This window comes from Protopterus annectens, chromosome 14.part0 (assembly GCF_019279795.1).
Source record: "Protopterus annectens isolate FY-2018-M chromosome 14.part0, PAN1.0, whole genome shotgun sequence".
NCBI classification, from domain to species: domain Eukaryota; kingdom Metazoa; phylum Chordata; order Ceratodontiformes; family Protopteridae; genus Protopterus; species Protopterus annectens.
The window spans coordinates 771107535-771130102 of NC_056748.1; the positions used below are offsets into that span (position 1 = coordinate 771107535).

Below are 22568 nucleotides of genomic sequence, written 5' to 3' on the forward strand. Positions count from 1 at the left end.
TTCCCCAGGGATCTGTCCTGGGACCCCTATTGTTTGGCATCTATTTCTCAGAGGTCCAGGCAAAGACAAATGACCTGTGGCTGACCAGGTTTGAGGATGACTGTAAGTCGGGTTCTGTGCTGTCATTGACTCCCCAAATTATATTAACATACTGCAAGTGGGTCTCACAGCAACTAATGACTGGTGCCAAAGTCATGGCCTCAAGTTAAATGCAAATAAAGTATCATCATACCATTTGACAAAAACACGGCCCCTACTGATTATCACATCAACAGCAACTCCCTAAGTACACAACCTGTGTTGAGAGACCCGGGTGCTCAGGTTGACAACAATCTCACATTCGACCATCTTTTAGCAGCAGTGGTCAGAAAAGCTTTTTACTTGGTTCATCTCATAAGTAAAGGGATTGTGCTCCTCCCTCATTAGACCAATAATTGAGTATAATGCCCCATTTGGTATGTACCTCTCAAAACATCTGCACCAACTGGAAAGGCCACAGAAATACCTCACAAAGAGAATCCATGGTCTCCAACACCTGTTCTATGTGGACAGGCTCAAATCACTATCACTCTACTCGGTATCGTACAGATTGTTCAGGGGTGATCTGTGTCTCACCTACAAGGCAAACTTGGACCCTGCCCTACTAGAGATGCTCCATATCTGCAAGTCTAACTCCTCGCGCATTACCAACTTGAAAGGCCTGAATCTAATATGCAACATTAACAAAACCTGCTGGAGACACAGGTTTGTCTACCAGAGGCTGCCCTGTCTCTGGAATAGACTTCCCATACATGTCAGAGTACCTCACTGACCCTCTTTAAGCGCAACTTTTATGAGTGGATGGGAAACCACAAATCTGTCCCAGGGTTCCACCTGTATCCCTCACTGACAGGGGTGACAGGTGCTGACTGAGGTTTCATTTTGGGGGATAAACTCTTGTCTAGGCTTGTAAAACCCCAGGGCCATTAGCCTAGTAACTTCCTATGATCCTATGATACACTTTAATCTGTCTTGCGTCTATGTTCACAAAATCTTTTTCCATAAGCTTCAGGTGTTAGTTTAAAACAATCTGGAAGACAGTTCTTAACTTTAACATAACTCAAACAATCTACATCAGACAATTTGACATGGCCTGAACAGATTTAACATGGAGTAAGGGAGTCAGGAGCCAAACCCAGAGCTCACGGTCAGCATCATATTGTCTACATACCCTTTAAAAATATGTATAAAACTATCAAAGTCATCCCCTTCCCTGTAATGAGGAAAAGTTTACTGACCTTTGCATCTATTGGGGTCCAGTTAGAAGTCCATCATTCTGGAAAAACTCTATTTTAATAACTAAACTTTACTAATCTAACTAGAGTATCCCTGATTTAATCTAACACATAAGAGCAAAGCAAAGGCAAGCTTACAGTTTTTGGTGAGTTCTCTTTCATGGGTGTCCACTGACTGCAGCTCTTCAGCAACAGCTGCTCTTCACAAACTGCTCAGTACTTGGCTAATCTGCATGGCTTAGCAGTCTCAACTGTCTTATTTTAAAAATAACAGTCAGCTGTTTGAAAAAGTTATTTTTCCTGGCAATCAGCTGTTCAAATAATCACCTAGCAACCAGAAACATTCTAATGACATCACCTACTGTTCAGCTGATTTTCCACAGTCCGTACGTTAGAATTTCCCACACAAATGTGCAATTAGAAATGTATCAGAACATTGACAGATTCTTTGAACATTCTATATAAACAGGAAAATAATATTTAAAAAAAACTTATTTACATTTTCACAATTAGACATGCTGGCATACAAAACAAGTTAATCTGGGAATATACACAAATCTCCTGCCAGACATGCTAACACAGATGACAGTTTTTTCATTTTCTTCACAGAAGCCATTGAGATTTGCTAAATACATGAGCTTACAGAAAAGCATACAAATATGCTTATGAATGAGAAAAGCATGTTTGCAGTATCTGCTAGTGCGAATGGTGATAGTGTACAGCAGAAAGTTAAGATGAAAAAAAGAAATATAAACGAGAGGTAGTGTCACACCCAACCTTATTGTTAACTGTCACAATTGTGGAGGCAGTCATGAACCTAAACAGGAAAAGTGTTTAGCTTTTGGTCAGCAATGTCACAAATGTAAAAAGTGGAATAATTTCAAAAGGCTTTGCAAGTCTAAAGTGTCACAAACTTATGTTAAAAGAGAGTATCCAAAGAAGCAAATAGATCAGTGAGCAAACTTTCTGTTGATGGTGTCTCTGTGATCGATGAAACAGTTAATACAGTAGACTATTATTTGGCAACAAAGAGTGAAATATTTTGTACTGTAAAAACTAATGGGAAACCTGTAGAACTTAAAGTAGACACTGGAACCAAGTGCGATGTTATATCAGCATAAATGTTTACTAAAGTAAAAGCTAGTGAGAAACTTGATTCAGCAATGTGTGCAAAACTAGGTGCTTATGGTAGTGAAGAGATTTAAACTGATGGAACTGTAGTTCTTTCTTACCATTCTGCTGGAAATAGCTATGACTTACAGTTTTACATAGTCAAAAGAAATGAGAAGTGACTGTTAGGCCTCAAAGACAGTCTGAGAATGGGACTCATTTCAATTAATAGAGGTCCACCATGTAAGTCTGGATAACAACGAGAGTTTTACATGGAATATTTTTAGTGAATATGCTGATATTTTCAAAGATGAGCTTGGTAAACTTCCAGTCACATATACCATGAAATTAAACCATGAAGTAAGTCCAGTTGCCAGACCAGCATGAAAGATTCCAGTAGCGATGCAGAGTAAAGTAAAAGCAAAACTAGACAAAATGGTGAATTTAGGTGCCCTTACTCCAGTAGTAGAACCGACTGAATGGGTAACCTCCATGGTCATAGCTCATAAGAAAAGCTCAGATGATATTCGAATATGTATTGATCCAAGAGACTTAAACAAAGCACTTAAGCATCCTCATCATCCTATGCATACAGTAGAAGAGGTAGTTACTTTCATGCCAGATTCCACTGTTTTTTCTGTCTTAGATGCAAAAAGCTCCTTTTGGCAAGTTTATCTGGACTGCAAATCTTGATTGTTGACTACATTTAGTGCACCATTTGGTAGATACAGATTTTTATGAATACCATTTGGAATTAATTCTGCCAGTGAGGTATTTCAATGTGCCATGGAACAAATATCTGCTGGTTATCCATGTGCTATTATAGTAGATGACATTATTGTTGGAGGCAATGGTGAAGATGAACATGACAGAAATCTCAGGAAAGTTCTAGACTGTGCATGTGAAGTAAATCTTAAACTGAATCCTCAGAAATGTAAATTCAAACTGAAAGAAGTTCCTTATGTGGGACATTTGCTTATCAAATCACCTTTTTTTTAAACTAACATCATAAATCACATGGCTCCAGTGATTAACAACTTAAGAAGAAAATAAGAAGAAAATACCTCCTATAACATTAAAATATTAAAATATGTTTTGTATAATAGAATACATAAAAAGTAGTACAGAAATACAGAATCATATGCAAAAATAATACAAAACTTGTAATAATTAAAATCATCTATGTAATGGTCTATTTTTTGATTTTGATAGTAAGGATACACCTAAAAAAGCATTCGTGAAAGCGCTTGTGTACTGTGTTAATAAACAGCTGTAGTTCCTGAAGAAACTGGAGACTTGTCTTTGCTACTGTTTTGCCACAATTTCAGTATTGTTTACAAAAAAAGACAAGCAGCTGATGCTTTGTCAAGCGTACCCAGACAAACAACAGAGCAGCATGAAAATAAAACAGCAGACTTTGAAGTCAGGGAAGTCAGAAATTTTTTGTCATCGTGGCTTGATGAACTGAGAAATCACGCAGCTTCAGACCCAATTCTCCAGATGCTGAAAAATGTTATCAGTCAAGTGTGGCCAACAAGACAAACTTGTTTGCCACTTGAGATTCACCAGTATTTTCCTTACAGCGATGAGGTCATCATGACAGAAGATGGAATCATCATGAGAAGTCCAAAAGTGGTAATTCCTAAAGCTTTACAACAGGAATATATCAAATCTTGCATCATGGTCACCCAGGTACTGATTCACCAAAAGAAGGGACAGAAGCTTAGTATTTTGGCCTTCTATGTGCGAAGATATAGAGAAGAAAACTTTAGCATGTTCAGTTTGCAACAGCACTAAACCACATCAACAAAAAGAACCACTTCAGCTACATCAAATTCCAGAATTACCGCAATCCACGGTTGCTACGGATATTTTCAAATGGAATGGGCAACATGACTTAGTGTTAGTATTCAAACTGGTTTGAAATTGACCTGGTTCCTTACTTGACGTCCAGTACAGTTATTACAAAATTAAAGAGGCATTTTTCTGTTCATAGTAGTCTGCACAAAGTCTTGTCTGACAATGGTGCACAGTTAACAAGTCAGCAGTTCAAGAAATTTGCTGAGTCTTGGTACTTCGTCCAAATTAACAGTAGTCCTGACTATCCACAATCCAATGGGTTAGCTAAATGTACACTTCAGAGTGCAAAATACTTGGAGAAATCCATGAGAGATGGTACAGATGTTTTTCTTAACTTACTCAATCTCAGAAACATTCTTCAAGAGGCTACAATGCCTTCCACACCTTTAGACCGCAAAATGAAAGTGTGATAATCCAAGATGGTGAAGTATCTACCTACATTAAAGATAAATACTCTTCTGACTGGTTAGACAAGATAACTCTATGGAGCTACTCCAAGTTTAGATTACCATTGTTAAGACCCCCCTTCAAGTCATTGCTAGTTACAGGTCTCTCTCCATGAGCCAAGATGCTCATGCAGCTTATTTGGCTTTACTTGAGTCACTCAAAATGCAACCTAACACTTTTGTCATGGGGGATTTTAACTATCCTACCATCAACTGGGAAACCTATATGAGCCCCATCTTACTTCCACAAAAGTACCTTGACTTTGTTAACTCAAATTCCGTGGAACAAATTATACAAAATCCTAAAATGGCCTCAAATATACTTGACCTTGTTCTCACCAACATGTGAGAACATTGTGCTACTGTAAGTGTAGGACCCTCATTAGTAAAATCTGATCATAAGTCAATCACTTTTGAAATAGCAATAACTCCAAAACCCATCAGAGGTGAAGTCGGATTAAAAAAACTTCACCAAAGCCAACTATACCCTCCTAGGGGTTGGCACAAATGATTTCCAAGCCCCAGTCCCCACAGATGGTCTTAGCAACTATACTGAAGTATACTCTGATGCCTTGTACCAACACTTATACAAATGTATAGACTCAGCTGCCAGATAGGACCAAAGTAAGAGTCTCAAGAAAAAACAAGCCAACCTGGTGGACATCTAGCATGAATAAACTATACAACAAACATAAGAAACTGTTGTCTAAGAATATCAAAGGGAGGTCCCAGCACTGGAAAAGTACCCTACTAAGCCTAAATAAACAAATAAGACAACTTATAAAATCCTCTAAAGGCAACTTTGAGAAAGATTTAGCAAATACAGCTAAAGATAACCATATGGCTTTCTTCAGCTATATCCATTGCCTAAAAGGCAAGACGCAGATGTGTGCTGAACTAGTGACAAATGATATCACTCAAACTGATCCTTCAGAAATTGCTAACCTACTAGCGGACAAGTTTGGAAAAATTTTGTCCTGTTTATCCCCTCCAAACATATCAGAAGCCATACCTTCAACAGCTCCCCCATCCTATATATCTAAAACAGGTAATCAAAGCTTTGTCTAAGGCAAAAAACACAGCCTGTATGGGTCCTGATGGCATCCCAAGCTGCATTCTAAACAAACTAAAACAGCAATTAGCAACCCCCTTAGGCACCCTATTTAACCACAGCCTGAATACAGGATTTGTCCCAGGTGAATAGAAAACTACAACCATTATCCCCCTCCACAAGGGTGACTTAGCAACAGGTCCAGGGTATTACAGACTCATAAGCCTGACTAGCCTTATCTGCAAGGCCATGTAATGTATTATCATGGACTTTATAAATAATGATATAGGTGACCTCCAAACCTTTGATCCAACCCAGTTCGGCTTTGTAAAGGGTCAATCATGCCTGTTAAACCTAGTTGACTTCTATGAAAATGTGACCAAGGCCATATATGAGGGCAAATCTGTGCACACAGCATGTCTGGACTTGGTGAAGGCCTTTGACACAATCCCCCATTCAGGCATTATAGACAAACTCACCCATATAAATGTCAACCCCTTTGTTGTTAGGTGGGTCACAAATTGGCTCACTAAGTGTACCCGTAGTATCAAAGTGGGTGACTCCACCTCAACCAGCAGACCTGTCACCAGTGAGGTTCCACAAAGGTCAGTACTGGGCCCCCTTTTGTTTGGTATTTACTTCTCAGAAACTCAGGTCAAATCAAAGGGGATGTGGCTGACCACGTTTGCTGAAAACTACAAACTTGGCGCAATTGTTGACTTCCCAAATGATGTCAGTGTACTCCAAGAGGGGCTTACACAGACCAACGACTGGTCCCAAAGCCATAGACACAAACTAAATGCAAAAAAATGCATCATCATCCCCTTCAGAAGAGGCAATGTCCCTACTAACTATCAAATAAACAATACCTTAAGTACAAACACTGTAGAGAGGGATTTGGGCATACAAGTAAGATTATGACCTAAACTCTGACCACCATGTGTCCACTGTAGTAAGAAAGGCATTCTATATCACACATTTGATTAGTAAAGGCATAGCCTCAAGAGCAAAAAAGGTTATAACCCTCCTATACTCATCCCTTATCAGGCCCATAATTGAGTATAATGCCCCCTTTGGTATGTACCGTACCAGGCACCTGCAGCAACTGAAGAGACCCCAGAGATTTTTAACTAAGAAGATCCAGGGTCTTCAGCACATGCCTTACACAGACAGACTGAAGTCTTTGTCACTGTACTCAGTAGCATATAGGCTGCTTAGATGAGACTTGTGGCTGGCTTACAGAGCAATCTCTGACCCCAACCTGATGAAGTTTCTGCACATTCATAAGTCAAATGGGACTAGAATTACCTGCTCCAGCACCATAAATCTGGCCCACAATTTAAACAGGACATGCGGGAGAGACAAATTAATTTCACAGAGGTTGCCAGTTTTCTGGAATAGGCTATCAATTCATGTTAAGCAGACCACTTCTATGACTCTGTTCAAAAGGAGCCTGGATGAATGGATGGGAAGCTGCAAATTCTTGCCAGGAATAGCTCCCACGTTCCTCTTGGACATGGCAAGTCATTACTAATAATAATCTTACGCATTGACTAGACTTTTTCTCTTGAAATATAATGGGCCCTTGGATCGATAGCCTAGTAACCTCCTATGAACCTATGAAATAACTTGCTTGGTTCAGCTACTCGGAGATTAATGTCCAGACAGACTAGAACAACTCTACCAATCAGTAAACAATTGTTAGCACCAAACACAAAGAACAAGAGAGTGGTCAAGGCTCAACATTTGAGAAAATGTCAGTCACAAAAGTTGTACTACGATAAGGCCAGTAAACCCCTTAGACCATTACTACATGGAGATGTTGGTATGAATGCAAACATCCAAAGGAGATGACTGAGTAGGAATCGTGAAGAATGTTTGAGAAGAACTGAGATCTTACATCATACAATTGGAAGGAATGGATTTCAGATGGAGTATTAGACATGTGTTACCTGTCTCGGAACCAGTGATGCAGCAGATTGCTTGTGCCAATGACTCTAACTCCCAGAGTGACTTTACACCTGTTCAAATTCAAAAGGACTGTGTGTTTCCTTCAAACAATTTTGATGTAATTCCTGATGTTCCAGTTGTGAAAGAATCCCCAGAGATTGTCTCTGTTGCTAAACCTAGTCAGAATTTCTATGTTACCAGACTGGGTAGAATTTCCAGACCAAATCCAAAATATCAATGACTTGGACTTGAACTCAGTTTTGTTTGTTAAAATGTTAATAAAATAGCTAGCTCTCAAAATGTCTTTGTTCTCCTAGTAACAATGTAGAACAAAATTAAAGAGGGAGGATGTAAATCAATGTGTACATTGTACCTAGTCAGCCACTGTCGTCAGAGAGCACGTGCCTAAAAGTTACTGAGCACGTGCGAGATCAGTGCCATTTTGTATAGTCATTCAGTGTGAGTGCCAGCTTGAATGGAGATGCACATGCGAGTGTGTTTGTGAAGTAATGAGTCAGTCAGTAAGCATATGAAGTTCAAAGTAAATGTTCCAGTTACAGCTTGTGATGTGTTTATGTACAATAAACGACTTGAATGCATACCCAGCCTCAGTGTCTCATTTGAATACGCGACAAATGCACACTTTATAATCTTACAGGCAATACATTCAAACATGCTCTTAACTGCCTAGTGTTCTAATTTTGGTTTGATTAATTCAAACCAGCAAATGAATAAATAATTATAGTGTAAAGCAGCCAAACAGAAAGATGCTTTTAGATGTGCCAAATGCTTTGCTTGCTTGAACATTAGTAAAACTGCCTGAGCTGTACCTCACTGCCATGTTCACAAAATAAAATTCATAGTGCAAGCAGAAAGTTACACTGCTTTCTTTCACAAATTCTACAAGTCCAGTGGTCAGCTAATTTTACTAAAAAAAAAGGTTAAGGTATTTTGTTGGGCATTATAGCATTTTACATTGATAGAACTGGTGTCCTATTGATAAAAAAATCCATAAGGTCCTTTTCATAAGGAGACAGAATACAACAAAAGACACAGCTTACCATTTAGATTATTTCTTCCATGTTTATTGTCTTCAGATTGCACTGTCTGTTCTTTGATCATAAAATATATTGACATTTGAGAGTGATGCAGGGTTATCTCCAAACATAAGTCAGTCAGAAAAAACACGAATATATTTGTACGTATATCTCAAAGTACTTATACAAAACATAATATAAACCAAAACATTCTCATGGAAGCTTCTGAGAAAGAGATGCTGTGAGTTGAGAAGCTGGGAATAAAATAGAACTGAATGGTAATTTTATTTTGGTCCCCTTTGCATGTCCACCAGCTGAGTATCACCAGTTCTAAATCTGTTCCTAGTGCTCTGTCTTTTCTTTTTTTGTCCCCAATACTAATTGCCCAGGGTCTGAATCTGCTCCATTGATGGGTTGGGAAGGGGAACTAGCTTGAAGTAGAGCTGGAAGAAGTGCATCATATGCTGCCCTTCATTGTCCAGCATGTCTTATATGTCATGGGATACTTTTGTATGCCTTAACTGAGCAGAGACACCAACATTATATACATCAACACAATCTGTACCAGTTAGCTCCAGGCACCCCATCCATGCCAACTGGTCTTTTTGTGTGGTGATGTGTATGATGTTGGTACCACACATATCATCACATTCAGTACAAATGAACTCTAGCCCCCAACCCCCACCCCACCCATACTAAATTGTAATGGCTACCTTCCACACAATTACAGCACTGCCTTCATCACAGGCAGTATGACCGATTTCTGGCAGAAGCTTATCTGTTCTGGATTGAGTCAGCTGACAAAAAGTTGCACCTTCACAACCCTGTCCCTTCCCAGCTCCTCCTGCTTTCATAGGTTTATTTCCACCTATGACAGCTTCTAGTCAGGAACCCACTCACCTTTTACATAAAAGGTTATCACTGCTGTAAAAAGTGGCTTGTAAATCTTACCAAGTGAAAAAAGAAGATTTTGAAAACGAATTTTAGAAACTTTATATGCCAATGGCAAAAAATTAAGCAAAGCAGTAAATAATAAATAAATTCTAAAATTTCAAAACATGCTACTTACTAGAAACTTTTTCTTCTTCTTCTTCTTCTAATAAGTGCAGTCCTCTTGCTCTGAGTACTACTAACGTCAGACGGCCCAGGTAATCATTATAACTCATGGAGAACTGGAGGTCACCAAATGCTGAAGGATGCTTTATAAGTAACATTTTCAGTTATTCATCTGTACTTCACAGTTCATTAGAGTTTCAGTAGCACAAAATCAATGCAAACAGAGATAATAAAGCTTACTAATATCCTCATGTTGAGAAGGTACCAATAATAAAACTCATACTTCCAGATCAGGGCTGTTTAAACACCTGTCCTCAGACCAAATGGGCAACTAAAGCAGCATAAAACTGAAATATACTTAACGTCAAAAATGTTTTGTCTCATTATGACATTAAAACATGGTTGTAAGCATTAATTCTCTAGTGGCCACCAGAGACATGTCACTCATTGTTTTGAAATGGAGACTTCAACTGCAAATTAATTTAATACTCACAGCTACCTCAGGAAATGTGTCATGAAATGTTGATACCAATAAGCCCTGTCAGAATGGTAAGGAACAATTATCTTTCATTATGGATTCATTATAACCTAGGTATAATAGGATCATTCTATGTCACAGTAGCTGTAGTGCTGAGCTTTTTAGGTTCTTCAACACCAGTCCACCAATGTTAAGTCTTCATGTACATCTTGATAGTATGCAGAGGTAAATAGCTCTGGTATATGATGGTCCTTCTTTGACATATAATTATATTACATTTATTGTTAGCAGAAGAAGATATTTATCCTATTATGAGCATATAGCATTCTCTCTCTCTCTCTCCTTTACTCTTCATGTCTTCTCCAACTATTTTGTCATCTTGAATACCTCCAAAGAGTTCTTCTCCAGACCTCTTTCTGAAAGCCCTGCCCCTGTGTCCTCAGCCCTGTTTATGCAGAGAGTAGATGGCTCTTAAAGTCTGCTGCCTATGTTCCCCTCCTCCACCTTTCTGGTTTATTATGACCCCTTGGCACTTCACCAGCTTCATTTTGTAGACCTACATCTTGTCACTCTGCCTCTTCTGGTCTCAGATGAAAACTCCAGCTGTTCTAATCCACAGTCATACCCTTTCCCCTCCATTTCACACACCATTCTAGTAACTTTCCTCTGATGTCCCTGTCCTTGTATAGGCGCCAGAACTGCATACGCTACTGAAGCTCTAGCTTGACCACAGAAGAGCAAGAAGGTGAGTGCAATGTTCTGTCTCACTTTGTCCCATTTTTCTGAGGTTCTGTAATCTCAAAGTTAGTATATCTATCTATATCGATCTAGATTTATAGCTAGCTAGATACATATAGATTATTGATATAAAACTAGATTTAGATATAGATACAGTTTGAGGGTATGGAGAATAGCCAGTGCAAAACAGCAGTGTTTTTTTTCCAAACATCTTTATTAAATGTTCACATATGACAAAGTCAATCTTACATTTATATAAATGAAAAACATACAAAATGATACCACTTTAGATGCAAACAGTTTACATCACAGACACCACTGAAACAACTGTAATTGCAAACATTATACATCACTTAAAAGCCATCCAGTCACTGTCAGTTAAGCATTATGCGGCTCATTCAAATCCTGCCTCTTAAACCTCGTTCCTGCTATGCATATAGTGTTCCCACAATTCCCATTTTTCCTATGTAGTTTGCTCCTTCCCTTTTATAAAGATCCCAATTACAGCTGTTTTATCTCTGTTGCTGTATACACTACTTTCAGTAAAGTTGGTGTAGACTTTATTTCCAACAGTGTTTTTGAGACTTTTGTGAACCTGGGAGTGTTGCTGTTTTTAGTTGTCACCTCCCATGGTTTTAGATATTTGGGGGATGACTGATTATGTTTCAGTAAAATGAGACACAATTACTCATTGCAGATCCAACCGCTACAGTAGATCTGCTTAGTAACTATCTACTCCAACCAGTGTTCATAGGTAGAGTATATACTATACTAACAACTCCCAGGTCCTTTATTAGCCTAGCCATGCAACCCATTCCAATTGTGTCCATGTATACCATGTGTGTTTATTAGTAGGGGCTATGTTTGGAAGTTTCTAGAGGATATGTGGGGGGGGGGTTAGTTTGGACATTAATGTCTGCCTCTGTCTATCAGGGACATGGGGGTCAGACCTGGAGTTAACATCTGATTCCTATCTATTGGTCAAGGATATGCTTAAACAGGGTTTAGGATGGACTCTGCTTCACATGGATAGACAGCCTGTTCCAGAGCATGGGAATCCACTGAGACACACAACTGTCTCACCAACCCATCTTATTTATGTCACAAGCAAAACTTAAAACCTAGTGGTTCTGATGCTGTTCACTTTGTGAATGGGCAAAAGGTCCATCAGAGCTGGATATGAGTATGCTTGTATGCCAGATGTAAGAGACAGAGTACAGAAATACGGCTTTAAGGTGATCCATATAAGACAGTGTGCTTATAGCCTGGATTCTTCTGGTAAGGAACCTTTGTGGTCTTTCCAATTGTTGCATATGTCTGGTTGGGTATATGCTGAAGGGAGGAATTATATTCAATGATGGATCTGACAAGGGCCAAAGTAGCACTATGACTTCCTTGAACCTGTACACCATGCCCTTCCCTAAAATTTGGGAGACATAGAATGTTTTTCTTACTACCTTGGCCACATGTTGTCTGTATATGTTCTCAGATCCCTGATTACAGAGTCAACTTTTAAGGGTGCCTTATGGATGCAATAATTAGCCTGCATGCTGGTTTTCTTAAAAGGCACTATAAAGCATTTCTTGGCACTGAGTTATAATCTTTGACTTTGGCATCAGTCATTTGTTTGTCTTAAACCATCTTGTAAGATGTTTCTGTCATGGAGGGAGTCTATGATAGCTCCCAATTTGCAGTCATCTGCAAACTTGGTCAGCCAAAAGCCCTTGACATTATCATTTATGACCGAGAAGTAGATGAAAAATATGAGCAGTCTCAGCATGGAGCCCTGAGGTACCCTGCTGGTGACCAGTCTCTTAATGGACGTGGTCTAACCAAGCCTGACTTCCTGGGTTTTGTCTGAGAGTCAGCTGGCAATCCATCAAGTTATGTAGGGGTTTGTCCCCAATTTGACGAGTGTGCCAACTGCATCCAAGTAGGGTATTGTAACAAGCACCTTAGCCAGGTGCAAATAGGCAGTATGCACCATTTTCCCTTCAACCATTGCCTTGGTGACTCAAATAAGTCCACCAGTTTAGTAGGCATAATCTTCCCTTGACAAAGATAAATTCTGGTTTGGGTCATGTGTCTGAAGGTTGCCTATGTCTTTGTTGATCATTTCCATGATAATTCATTCCATGGCTTTGCATATTAGATTGGTCAGACTTATATGTTCTGGACTCGATTGATAGTCCACCCTTGTGAAATGGGATAACTGTTGCAGTCATCCATTCTCATGGTACAAAGCCTGTTTTAAGGCTGTAGTTGAAAAGTGACTCAAGTGGTCCTAATGGATCATTTTTCAAGCTATTTAGGAGGCATCCCAGGATTTTGTCTGGGCCCACGGAGGCTGGGTTTTTGATCTTAGTGAGCACCACCAGGACCTGCTCCCTGTTAATAGTTGTAGAGTTATAGGTTCATAAGTAAGTACTAGGCTAGCTGTCCTTGCGGGCCATTTTAAGTCTAGCTGGCTTCCTTTCTTGTGTTTAGAATAACCTGTCCCATTTGGTTATATAGTGTCCTTACCAATTCCATGGTCAATAAGTATATATTATCCCTAATAAGAATAACTAGGATCATACCATAGATAATTTGAGGGGACCCATGAATGGGATAAAGCATTTAGGAGCTACATCTTTCCATTAGTAGGCAAGGGGTAGTCCTGGGGTTAATTTTATGTTTCCCATCCAAAAATCTAAATTCCACTTGAAAATGAACAGGGATGAACTTTGTTTTATGTGGAAACATAAACTGTGATTTATGTTATGCTAGTAGGCATTTCCTGGAGAGAGAGTATGGGTTCGAGTCTGAGCTGAGCTTGTCAGCCAACAGATTCAGTATGTTGCTGTGCTCAGTGAAGGTGGCACCATTGACAAATAGTTTGGCACACTGCAGTGTGCTTCCTTTGAGGTTTTTGACATAGATGTAGAAGGCCTTGTGGTGTTCTTTAGTGTATGAGGCTATTTTGACCTCATAACTGGCCTTGTTGGACTAAATTAGTCCTCTTAGTTTCTTGTTTAATTTACAGAGCTCCTATCACTACGGGAGTTGCTCTTCCTGATTTTAGCCATGACTTTTTTACTTTTGTTATATAACCTATTACGATTATAATTCCACATATGTGATTTATTGTGATTTGTTTTTAGAGTTTGTTTTGGGCTTACTTCTAGTAGGTACAGTAGCTTCTCTACAGCCATTTACATGGCTACACAGGGTCTCTGTGAACAATTCCACATAAGTTGCTGTGAACTCAGGGTTGAGAGGAGCACTGCATTTTGACAAACTATCGCCTAATAGGAAGTAGATTAATTTGCAATAGTTCCTAACTGTTACAGGATTTGCAGGGGCTACTGAGTTGATTTTGTTATTGTGAAGAAGAGAGATTTAAGGTCCAGCCTCACCACTGAGCACTGGACAAGGGAGATAAGGGGGTGGGCAGAATTAAGGCCATCTTTGCATACAGTATGTCTGCAATCTCAAAGACAACTCCCAAATCTGCTCTGTATTGGTGGTCAAGAATACCATATACACAAATGCCATAGATACAGTCAACCTGCTGGCAGACAAGTTCAGTGAAAACTTCTCTCCCTGTCCCCCCATCAGTAAACCAGGACATCCCCAGCACCTGCCCCCCTCCCCTCTTCACCAGGGAGCAGGTGATTAATGCCCTCTCAAAGTAAAAAATGCAGCCTCCATGGGACCCGACAACATCCCTGGCTGTGTCCTACATGAACTGAGGCAAGAGCTGTGAGCACCACTAGGCACCCTATTCAACCAAAGCCTGTGCACCAGCTTCTTCCCAGCAGAATGGAGGACAGCCACTGTAATCCCTCTACACAAAGGTGGAGCATCCACTGACCCAGGCAATTAAGGCCCATCAGCCTAACTAGCCTGATCTGCAAGGCCATGGAATGCATTATCATGGACCTTATAAACAAGGACATTGGCAACCTCCAAACTCTTGATCCCACACAGTTTGGTTTTGTCAGAGGGAGATCATCCCTGTTAAATTGGTCACCTTCTTCAAAACAGTCACAAAAGCCATGGATGAGGGGAAGACAGTGCACACCGCCTACCATGACCTAGCCAAACCCTTCAACACTATTCCCCACTCAGGCATAATAGATGAACTCTCCCAGCTATGCATCAGCCCATATGTTACCAGATGGATAGCTAACTGGCTCATTGATAGAACCCACTCAGTCAAAATACGGAAAGCCACCTCTAGTAGTAGACCCATAACAAGCGTCATACCCCAAGGATCAGTCTTGGGGCCTCTACTGTTTGAGATATACTTTTCTAAGGTGCAAGCCAAAACCAGTGGTCTGTGGCTGACCGTGTTTTCAGATGACTGCAAGCTGCGCATTGTCATAAATTCCCCTAGTGATGTGAACATCCTCCAAGAGTGCCTTACCCAAACTAATGACTGGTGTCAGAAACATGGCCTCAAAATGAATGCCAAGAAATGTATTATTATCCCCTTTGGGTAAAATGGCGTCCCCACTAATTACCACATTAATAACAACGTAGTAAGCATGCAATCAGTTATGAGGAACTTGGGCACCCAAGTTGATAGCAACCTGACTTTTGACCAACACATTGCCTCCGTTGTATGGAAGGCTTTCTACATGGCCCACCTCATAAGTAAGGGTATTTCATCCAGGAATAAGGAAATCATAAGATCCCTGTACTCCTCCCTTATCAGACCCATTATCGAGTACAATGCCCTCTTCGGTATGTACCATGCCAAGCACATGCAGCTGCTGGAGAGACTACAGAGGTTCCTGTCCAGGAAAACCCAGGGTCTCAAACACCTATCCTATACAGATAGGCTAAAAGCCCTGTCCCTCGACTCAGTCTCATACAGACGGCTCAAAATTGACCTGTGTCTGGCATACAAGGTCATCTCAGACTCAGCCTTGATGGAGCTGCTACAAACCACTCGTGCAACCCGCACACAAGGCCTTCATCTGGTCTGAGATATTAATAGAACTTGTTGGCAGGATAGATTTGTGTCCCAATGACTCCCCCATCTGTGGAATAGATTCCTTCTCCATGTCAAGCAGAGTACATCAGTAGCCCTTTTTAAGAGGAACCCGGATGACTGGATGGGAAACAAAAAATATACCCCTGGGATCCCACCTGTGTCCCTGCTGGACAGGGAAAACAGGTGCTGACTTTGTGAGAATATGGGTGAAACTCTTGGCTAGGCTTATAAGGGCCTCCAGGCCAATAGCCTAGTATTGTCCTATAAACCTATATTGGCGAGTACCAGGTCCAGTAAGTTTTAATCTCTGGTGGGTGTGAATACTATCTGGTCAAGGTTTTTTATGTTAAGTCCAGGAATCATTGTGCCTGTGAGTTTGAGGCACTGTATGTTTCCCAGTCTATACAGGGGTAGTTAAAGTATCCCATAAATAGGGTATTTGGATTAATGGTGAGTGTCTCCAGAAGGTCTAGGTACGAGCTATGGAATTCAGGGGACATGGAGGGTGACTTGTAGCTTGCTAGGATATGGTATGGCACTTTGTCAATGCTGATTTGCATGTGGATAAATTGCAGGGCATCATCCTGTTTAACCAACCTGGTTTTATACTTGCTGCTAATACAGATTGAGATTCCTCCACTTTTTGTCACTGTAAGTGTACCTGATGGACTAAATGTGTGGAAGACACTGAAGCCTTAAATTTCTGGAGTACTTTCTGTGGATTAAAACCATGTCTCGGTAACAGCACAGATGTCTATATTCTCTAGAGTGAGGACACTTGTAGGATGTGGAGTTTGTTGTTTAGGCTCCTAACACTGAGCAGTAGCACCTTTAGGTTTCCTTGGGTTTTATTTGCTGTAGGTTTTTCAGTTTTGCATTGCCTAAAAAAGACTTTGAAGAGGATGGGTAAAATTTTAGCCAATATTAAGAAACCTAGGGAAAACAGGTGTAGACCATCCTTTGCAAAACAACGTGGTTTGTTAAATATGCCATCCCATACTAACAAATATTTAATCCCTCTGCAAAGACACCAGAAACTAAGCCAATAATTGAAGTAAATTATCTTTTGTTTAAACTGTTGCATTATCCTTGGTGAATGTAGAATACTGCTCAATGCAAGGCACATACCTGTCTGAGACACCTATTCAGAGAGATCCATAATGCCTGTCTTCATATAGTCCAGGGAAGTATATCTCAGGTCATTAATGCCCACATGGACTATGACAGAATCATACTGGTACCTGTGGTGTAGTGACTTGAGTGCATGCGTAACTTGGCAAATCCTGGCTCCTGATAAACAAGTAACAGTTAAATTCTCCTTGTTCAGTTTGGTGAGTAGGGCACCTGTGTTATACAGTGCAGTCACCTATGACAAAAGATCTGAATAGCATGTTTGTTTGCCGTATGGGTTTTGCTCATGGGGTCCACTGGGTGTAGGCGTATGTGTGGTGATTGGTGTTGCTTTTGGTGAGTGTTTCAAAGATTGCTTTGGAAAAGTGTTGCTGTTTATAGGCTTAGTAAGTCTTTGAGGTTTGGGAAGATTGCTGTTTAAGTGCTTCAAGATAAATCGTTCTATGTGTGTTTCTAATGATTTACATGTTACTAATCAACTGCTTTTTAAGTGCCTCAAGATACGTTGTTCTATGTGTGTGTCTAATGATTCACATGTTGCTAACCATAGACTTTTGTCAGTTTCTCCAACCTGTCAGTGACTAAAAACACAAGAGTTCCCTAGAGTACAGTGTTGTTTTTGGGGTTCCATGACAGCTCTCTTCTCCTCATCTATGATCAGTGTTCCCATCTATTCCCTCTCAAACCCAGCCAGTAAAAACATCAATGTCCTTAGCCTGCCCTCCAACCTGGTAAGGACCAGTGCTCCTTCCATCTACCAGTCAACACAGTCCTACGTTTGACTTTCTCTCACCAGTCAGTGATCTGTACTTATGCTTTGACTTTCTCTCACCAGTCAGTGATCTGTACTTATGCTTTGACTTTCTCTCACCAGTCAGTGGTCTGTACTTACGCTTTCCTTCCCTAGTGAAGTGCCACAAAGCCATACAGCTTCTCCATCCCAACAATCCTCCTCCTGTGGGTTATTAGTACAGTTGCATCCCCTCTCAGTGGTGATCTGAACACGGTGACCACGCCCAGCTTCCTCTTAGGTTTAGTTGCTCTGCTATGGTGTGGCGGGGTTGTTATAAAGATTAAGTCATTACTTCTTTACCTCACAGATTCAACGTACAGGGCTTGATTCTGACCTCTGTTTAGTAGCTAGGCTTGTAATACTCTGTCAACTAAATGCCTAGTATTTACTCATGAACCCATGACCCATAAAAGTCTTCAATGTCATCTCAGCTGACAAGCTGATCTTTCATCTCTATGCAGAATGGCAAGTTTGATACAGTCTTCCTGTACATTTATGACTTTCTCTTTATTTCTGTATTGCATAAATGTGAAGACACAGCAGCAGTGAACGAATATCAACTGTTTCTCTACATATGACTGTTTTCTAATGACTAAATACTTCAGCATGAAACTAAAATGCAAACATGTTAGAACTATTCTTTGAATACTGCAAGTGTACTTACAGCAGATGGAACCACACAGTAGTAATAAAAAGTAAGAGGTATATCTCAAATGCAACTTACTTCTGGATTTTCTACTTCCAGATCCTTCCAAACAACTAGCTTGCTGACTTCATGCTGCATTTCATTTGTAAGAGGGAATATCACACTGCCAACTGTATGGTGCTTTTTCTGCTGGTCAAGACTGCATACTAAAAATTTTAATGTTCTCTGATGTAAAGTTTTACCAGAAACCTAATAACAAAATCAAAAAGAAAGATCAGAAGTAATAGTTTATGATTGCCTAGTTTACTTTTATTTTCTTGGCAACATTCTTCCATGATAGTAATCATTTTTGTTTTTATAGTTTTATTAATGACTCACATGAATCAAGCTTTGTATACAATAATAAATATCTAGGATATCATAATACATTTTAGAGACGTGTTTTTACTTAAAAAATATATATATATATCATGATGTTCTGCACAAGCTGTCTGCAGCACACAATAAGTATTTTTTTCTAAACGTGAATGCCATCATGGGGGCACACGTGCTGGCATGATATTGTTTTCTTCGAAGCTAGTTTTTACCCATGATGCATTGTAAAGGCACTACTACTTAACTTACCCTAATCTATTCAGTCAGATTCAGTTCCATTCCTTTAGAATGGAAATAGTGATAAATACTGTTAACTCTAAGACTGCTCTGTAAAGCTGTCAGTGCCTGAACTGCACTGACTCTTACATATTTGTTTCCTTCTTTTGATATGCAATCTGTAAAACCGTGTCTGCAGGAATATAAAATCATTTCTAAGATAGACGTAGTTTTTTCTAAAGTGAAATTGCCATCTTCCTTTCCTGACACAGCCAGAGCATCATATTTATCGGACTGTAAAGCTCAGCTAATTAGTGAAGCTGCTGTCAGTAGTTGATTAGCTTTCTTTGTGTTTGGGCTCAAAAGGCTTAATAAGTTTATGAACCCAGGGTGTATAAATTCAGTAATAAAGGTAGTATGCAACAAAACAATGTGGATTTTTAAACTAAAAAATGAATGGTCCAGACACATTTAATAGTCATGTCTTAATGGACCCAAGGGGAGGGGATTGGGAGAACTGGTTGAGTTGCAGGGAGACCTACTGGCAGTTGAAACTTAATGCAACCAATGCCCTGGGCCTTAATTAACATATATCTATAAAACCCTACTTGGTGAAAAAAGCAAAGAAATTATAGGTTCGTTTTAGTGTCATATGCATTACATAATAAAAGACATCCATAATGTACTTTGAACATATACATTAAACAGATTATGTAAAATAAAATGGATTTGGTTATAGTAAGCATTGTTGTAATCAAGGGGGTGGATATGTTTATATAAACATTCTGATTTTGACTTTTAAAACTGTGTCTCTTTAAATAATTGGTGCCTTTTTAGAGGGCAAAGGGTATTTAAATGGCAAAATTGCATTTGTCATTTCATACTTGAAAAAGTCTTGCATTTGGGCAGGTGAAAGCGCTTGTACGTTGAATTTTATAATAAATCTGTTTTAAGCCATCTCAAGTGTGTCTGGACCGTTTGTTTTTCAGTTTATTGTTCCCGGTAAATGGTTCCTACTACAATGTGAATTTTTAGTATGACTAGCTTTATGATCCCAATGGGTGTGAAATGACAAAAAAGAACTACCAGTACCTTGCTATGTGCATTTTCTGGACACATTCAAATGTGACAGGCAAAATGATATAAAAGCAGAGAAGAAAAATCCTAAGAAAGTATCTCATGATTTGATCCAGCTTCAGCATGATGTGGATTGTGGAAGCTGACTAAGGTAGGCAATGCTGCAAAGGGAAAGAAACCACTAAATAATGCTTTTTTTAAATATGTGGAAGTATAGGAGTCATTCTGTATAGAGGAAAATTAATATTGTGTTATGGAGTAGTTGTCCCTTAAGTAGTCAAAACATATGTCTAGTAGTGAGGTGCGTAGCAATCTAGTATCTGAAAATAACCTTCCAGGTGAACTTAAGTAAAATCAGTTTGAAAGTAACAATGTAATCATTATATAAAGACAAGCATAAAAATGCAATCAATGTTCCCAACAATTTGCTATGCTTTTTTTTAAATATGCGGAAGTATAGGAGTCATTCTGTATAGAGGAAAATTAATATTGTGTTATGGAGTAGTTGTCCCTTAAGTAGTCAAAACATATGTCTAGTAGTGAGGTGCGTAGCAATCTAGTATCTGAAAATACCCTTCCAGGTGAACTTAAGTAAAATCAGTTTGAAAGTAACAATGTAATCATTGTATAAAGCCAAGCATAAAAATGCAATCAATGTTCCCAACAATTTGCTATGAAGGATGGAAATGTATACAGGTAAGCAATAACATGTGCTGGGATGTATGTTGAGTAGATTTTACCACACTCACAGACTGTTGAAAGCCAAGATCCCAATGGGCAAGTATTCTCCAGACCAAGTTGGACATATGGTAATATCAGTTCTATTCACAATTCAGTATATGTGTTGAACTTTAAAATGGCATGAGAATATGGGGGAATATACAGTCAATTTTTGTGGGACTTCTTATCGATCATAGTTGAACATATTTTGCACACCTTGTTAGTCAGTCAAACCACTTGTTCTTAACTTCAATTCATAACTGTTTTATTTACCTTGAAGAAATTCTTGATGAAAAGCCTTATACTCTGCATATAAAAACCCTGCTTAAAACCAAGTGTACCAAATCATGAGTATTCTTATCATAGAAATTAAAGTTTAAATTAGGTCTTTTAGTGAAATGTTGTAATAATGAAATAAAAAAAATCTAAGTTACACCACAGAAGTAAACATACATTTTAAACAGATCATTTGATGAGTCACATGTTTGAATATTAAGTTTATGTTCTGCTTATCTTCTACATAACCCTATGCTTGTTTTTCTTATAGCACATGAAATTCTTTAATACATAGGTCCTCAGATTCAGTCACAGTGAGCCTTCTTCAAACAAAATAAATGTTCTTGCCCCCCCCCCACACCAATATCATGGATCACTTGGCTAATGACCACCAGGACCTTTATAAGCCTGGCCATGCAACCCAATCCAGTTGTGTCCTTATGTATCATGGCCATTTATTAGGAGGGAGTATGATAACTAAGAAGTTTCTAGAGATTATGTGGGGGGTATGTTTGTTTGGGCATTATTGCCTGCCTCTGTCTATCAGAAACATGGGAGCCAGGCCTGGGGTGAATTTCAGATTTCCCATCAGTTGGTCAAGGTTACACTTAAACATGATTAGGGATGGACTCTGCTTCACATAGATGGGGGGGCCTGTTTCAAAACATGGGGATCCTCTGAGATGCACATCTGTCTCACCAACATGTCTTATTTATGTCCCAAGCAACATTTAAATCCTTGGTTCTGATGTTGTTCATCTTGCGGATGTGCAAAAGGTTCATCAGAGCTAGATGTGAGGATGCCTTGTATGCCAGGCATAGATCACTTATCAGTAATCTGTGGGACACAGAGTATAGAGATAGGGCTTTAAGATGATCTGTACAGGAAAATGTGTTTATACCTGTGGTAACCATTTGAAATTTCAGGAGCCACTTCAGGCAATCCTGTAATTTGGAGACTGAATGACCAAAAAATGGACATACATATATATTAAGTCCAAAATGGCTATCTCTCAGAAAAAATCTATTTTTCTAAGGTATGGTGATCTTGGAGTTGGTAAATAGAATTTCAAAGAGTGTGGAGGGTGACCCCCAACACACATCTGGGCTACAGGGGGGATTGCCCCCTCTGAAAAAAAACAAGTTTAAAGGAAAACAGAGAGATGTTTGATTTTGCTCTTCTCCTCCATTTTCTATATTTTTTGGTGAGTTGGCATGTGGTGTTACAAGTGCTGACATTTCAATAGGGAGCCAAAAAAGTATTTTGGGATAGCACTGTAGCATGAAGGGATAAAGCTGTGACTACAACTGGCCCAGATCCCAGAACTCTTGAGTTCAGTTAGTGACCTGG

General features: G+C 39.4%; 1 protein-coding gene across 3 annotated transcripts in view; it reads right to left on the reverse strand.

Annotated features, from left to right (window-relative positions):
• LOC122789228 (synaptotagmin-15-like) overlaps positions 1–22568 on the reverse strand; it is a 180534-nt gene that overhangs the window by 77380 nt on the left and 80586 nt on the right. For all 3 annotated transcript variants that reach the window (XM_044056507.1, XM_044056505.1, XM_044056506.1), the window contains 2 exons: positions 18633–18803; positions 9798–9927 (listed from right to left, as the gene is read on the reverse strand). In XM_044056507.1, coding sequence (XP_043912442.1) covers positions 9798–9927; positions 18633–18803 — 301 coding nt within the window. The remainder of the gene's footprint in view (positions 1–9797; positions 9928–18632; positions 18804–22568) is intronic.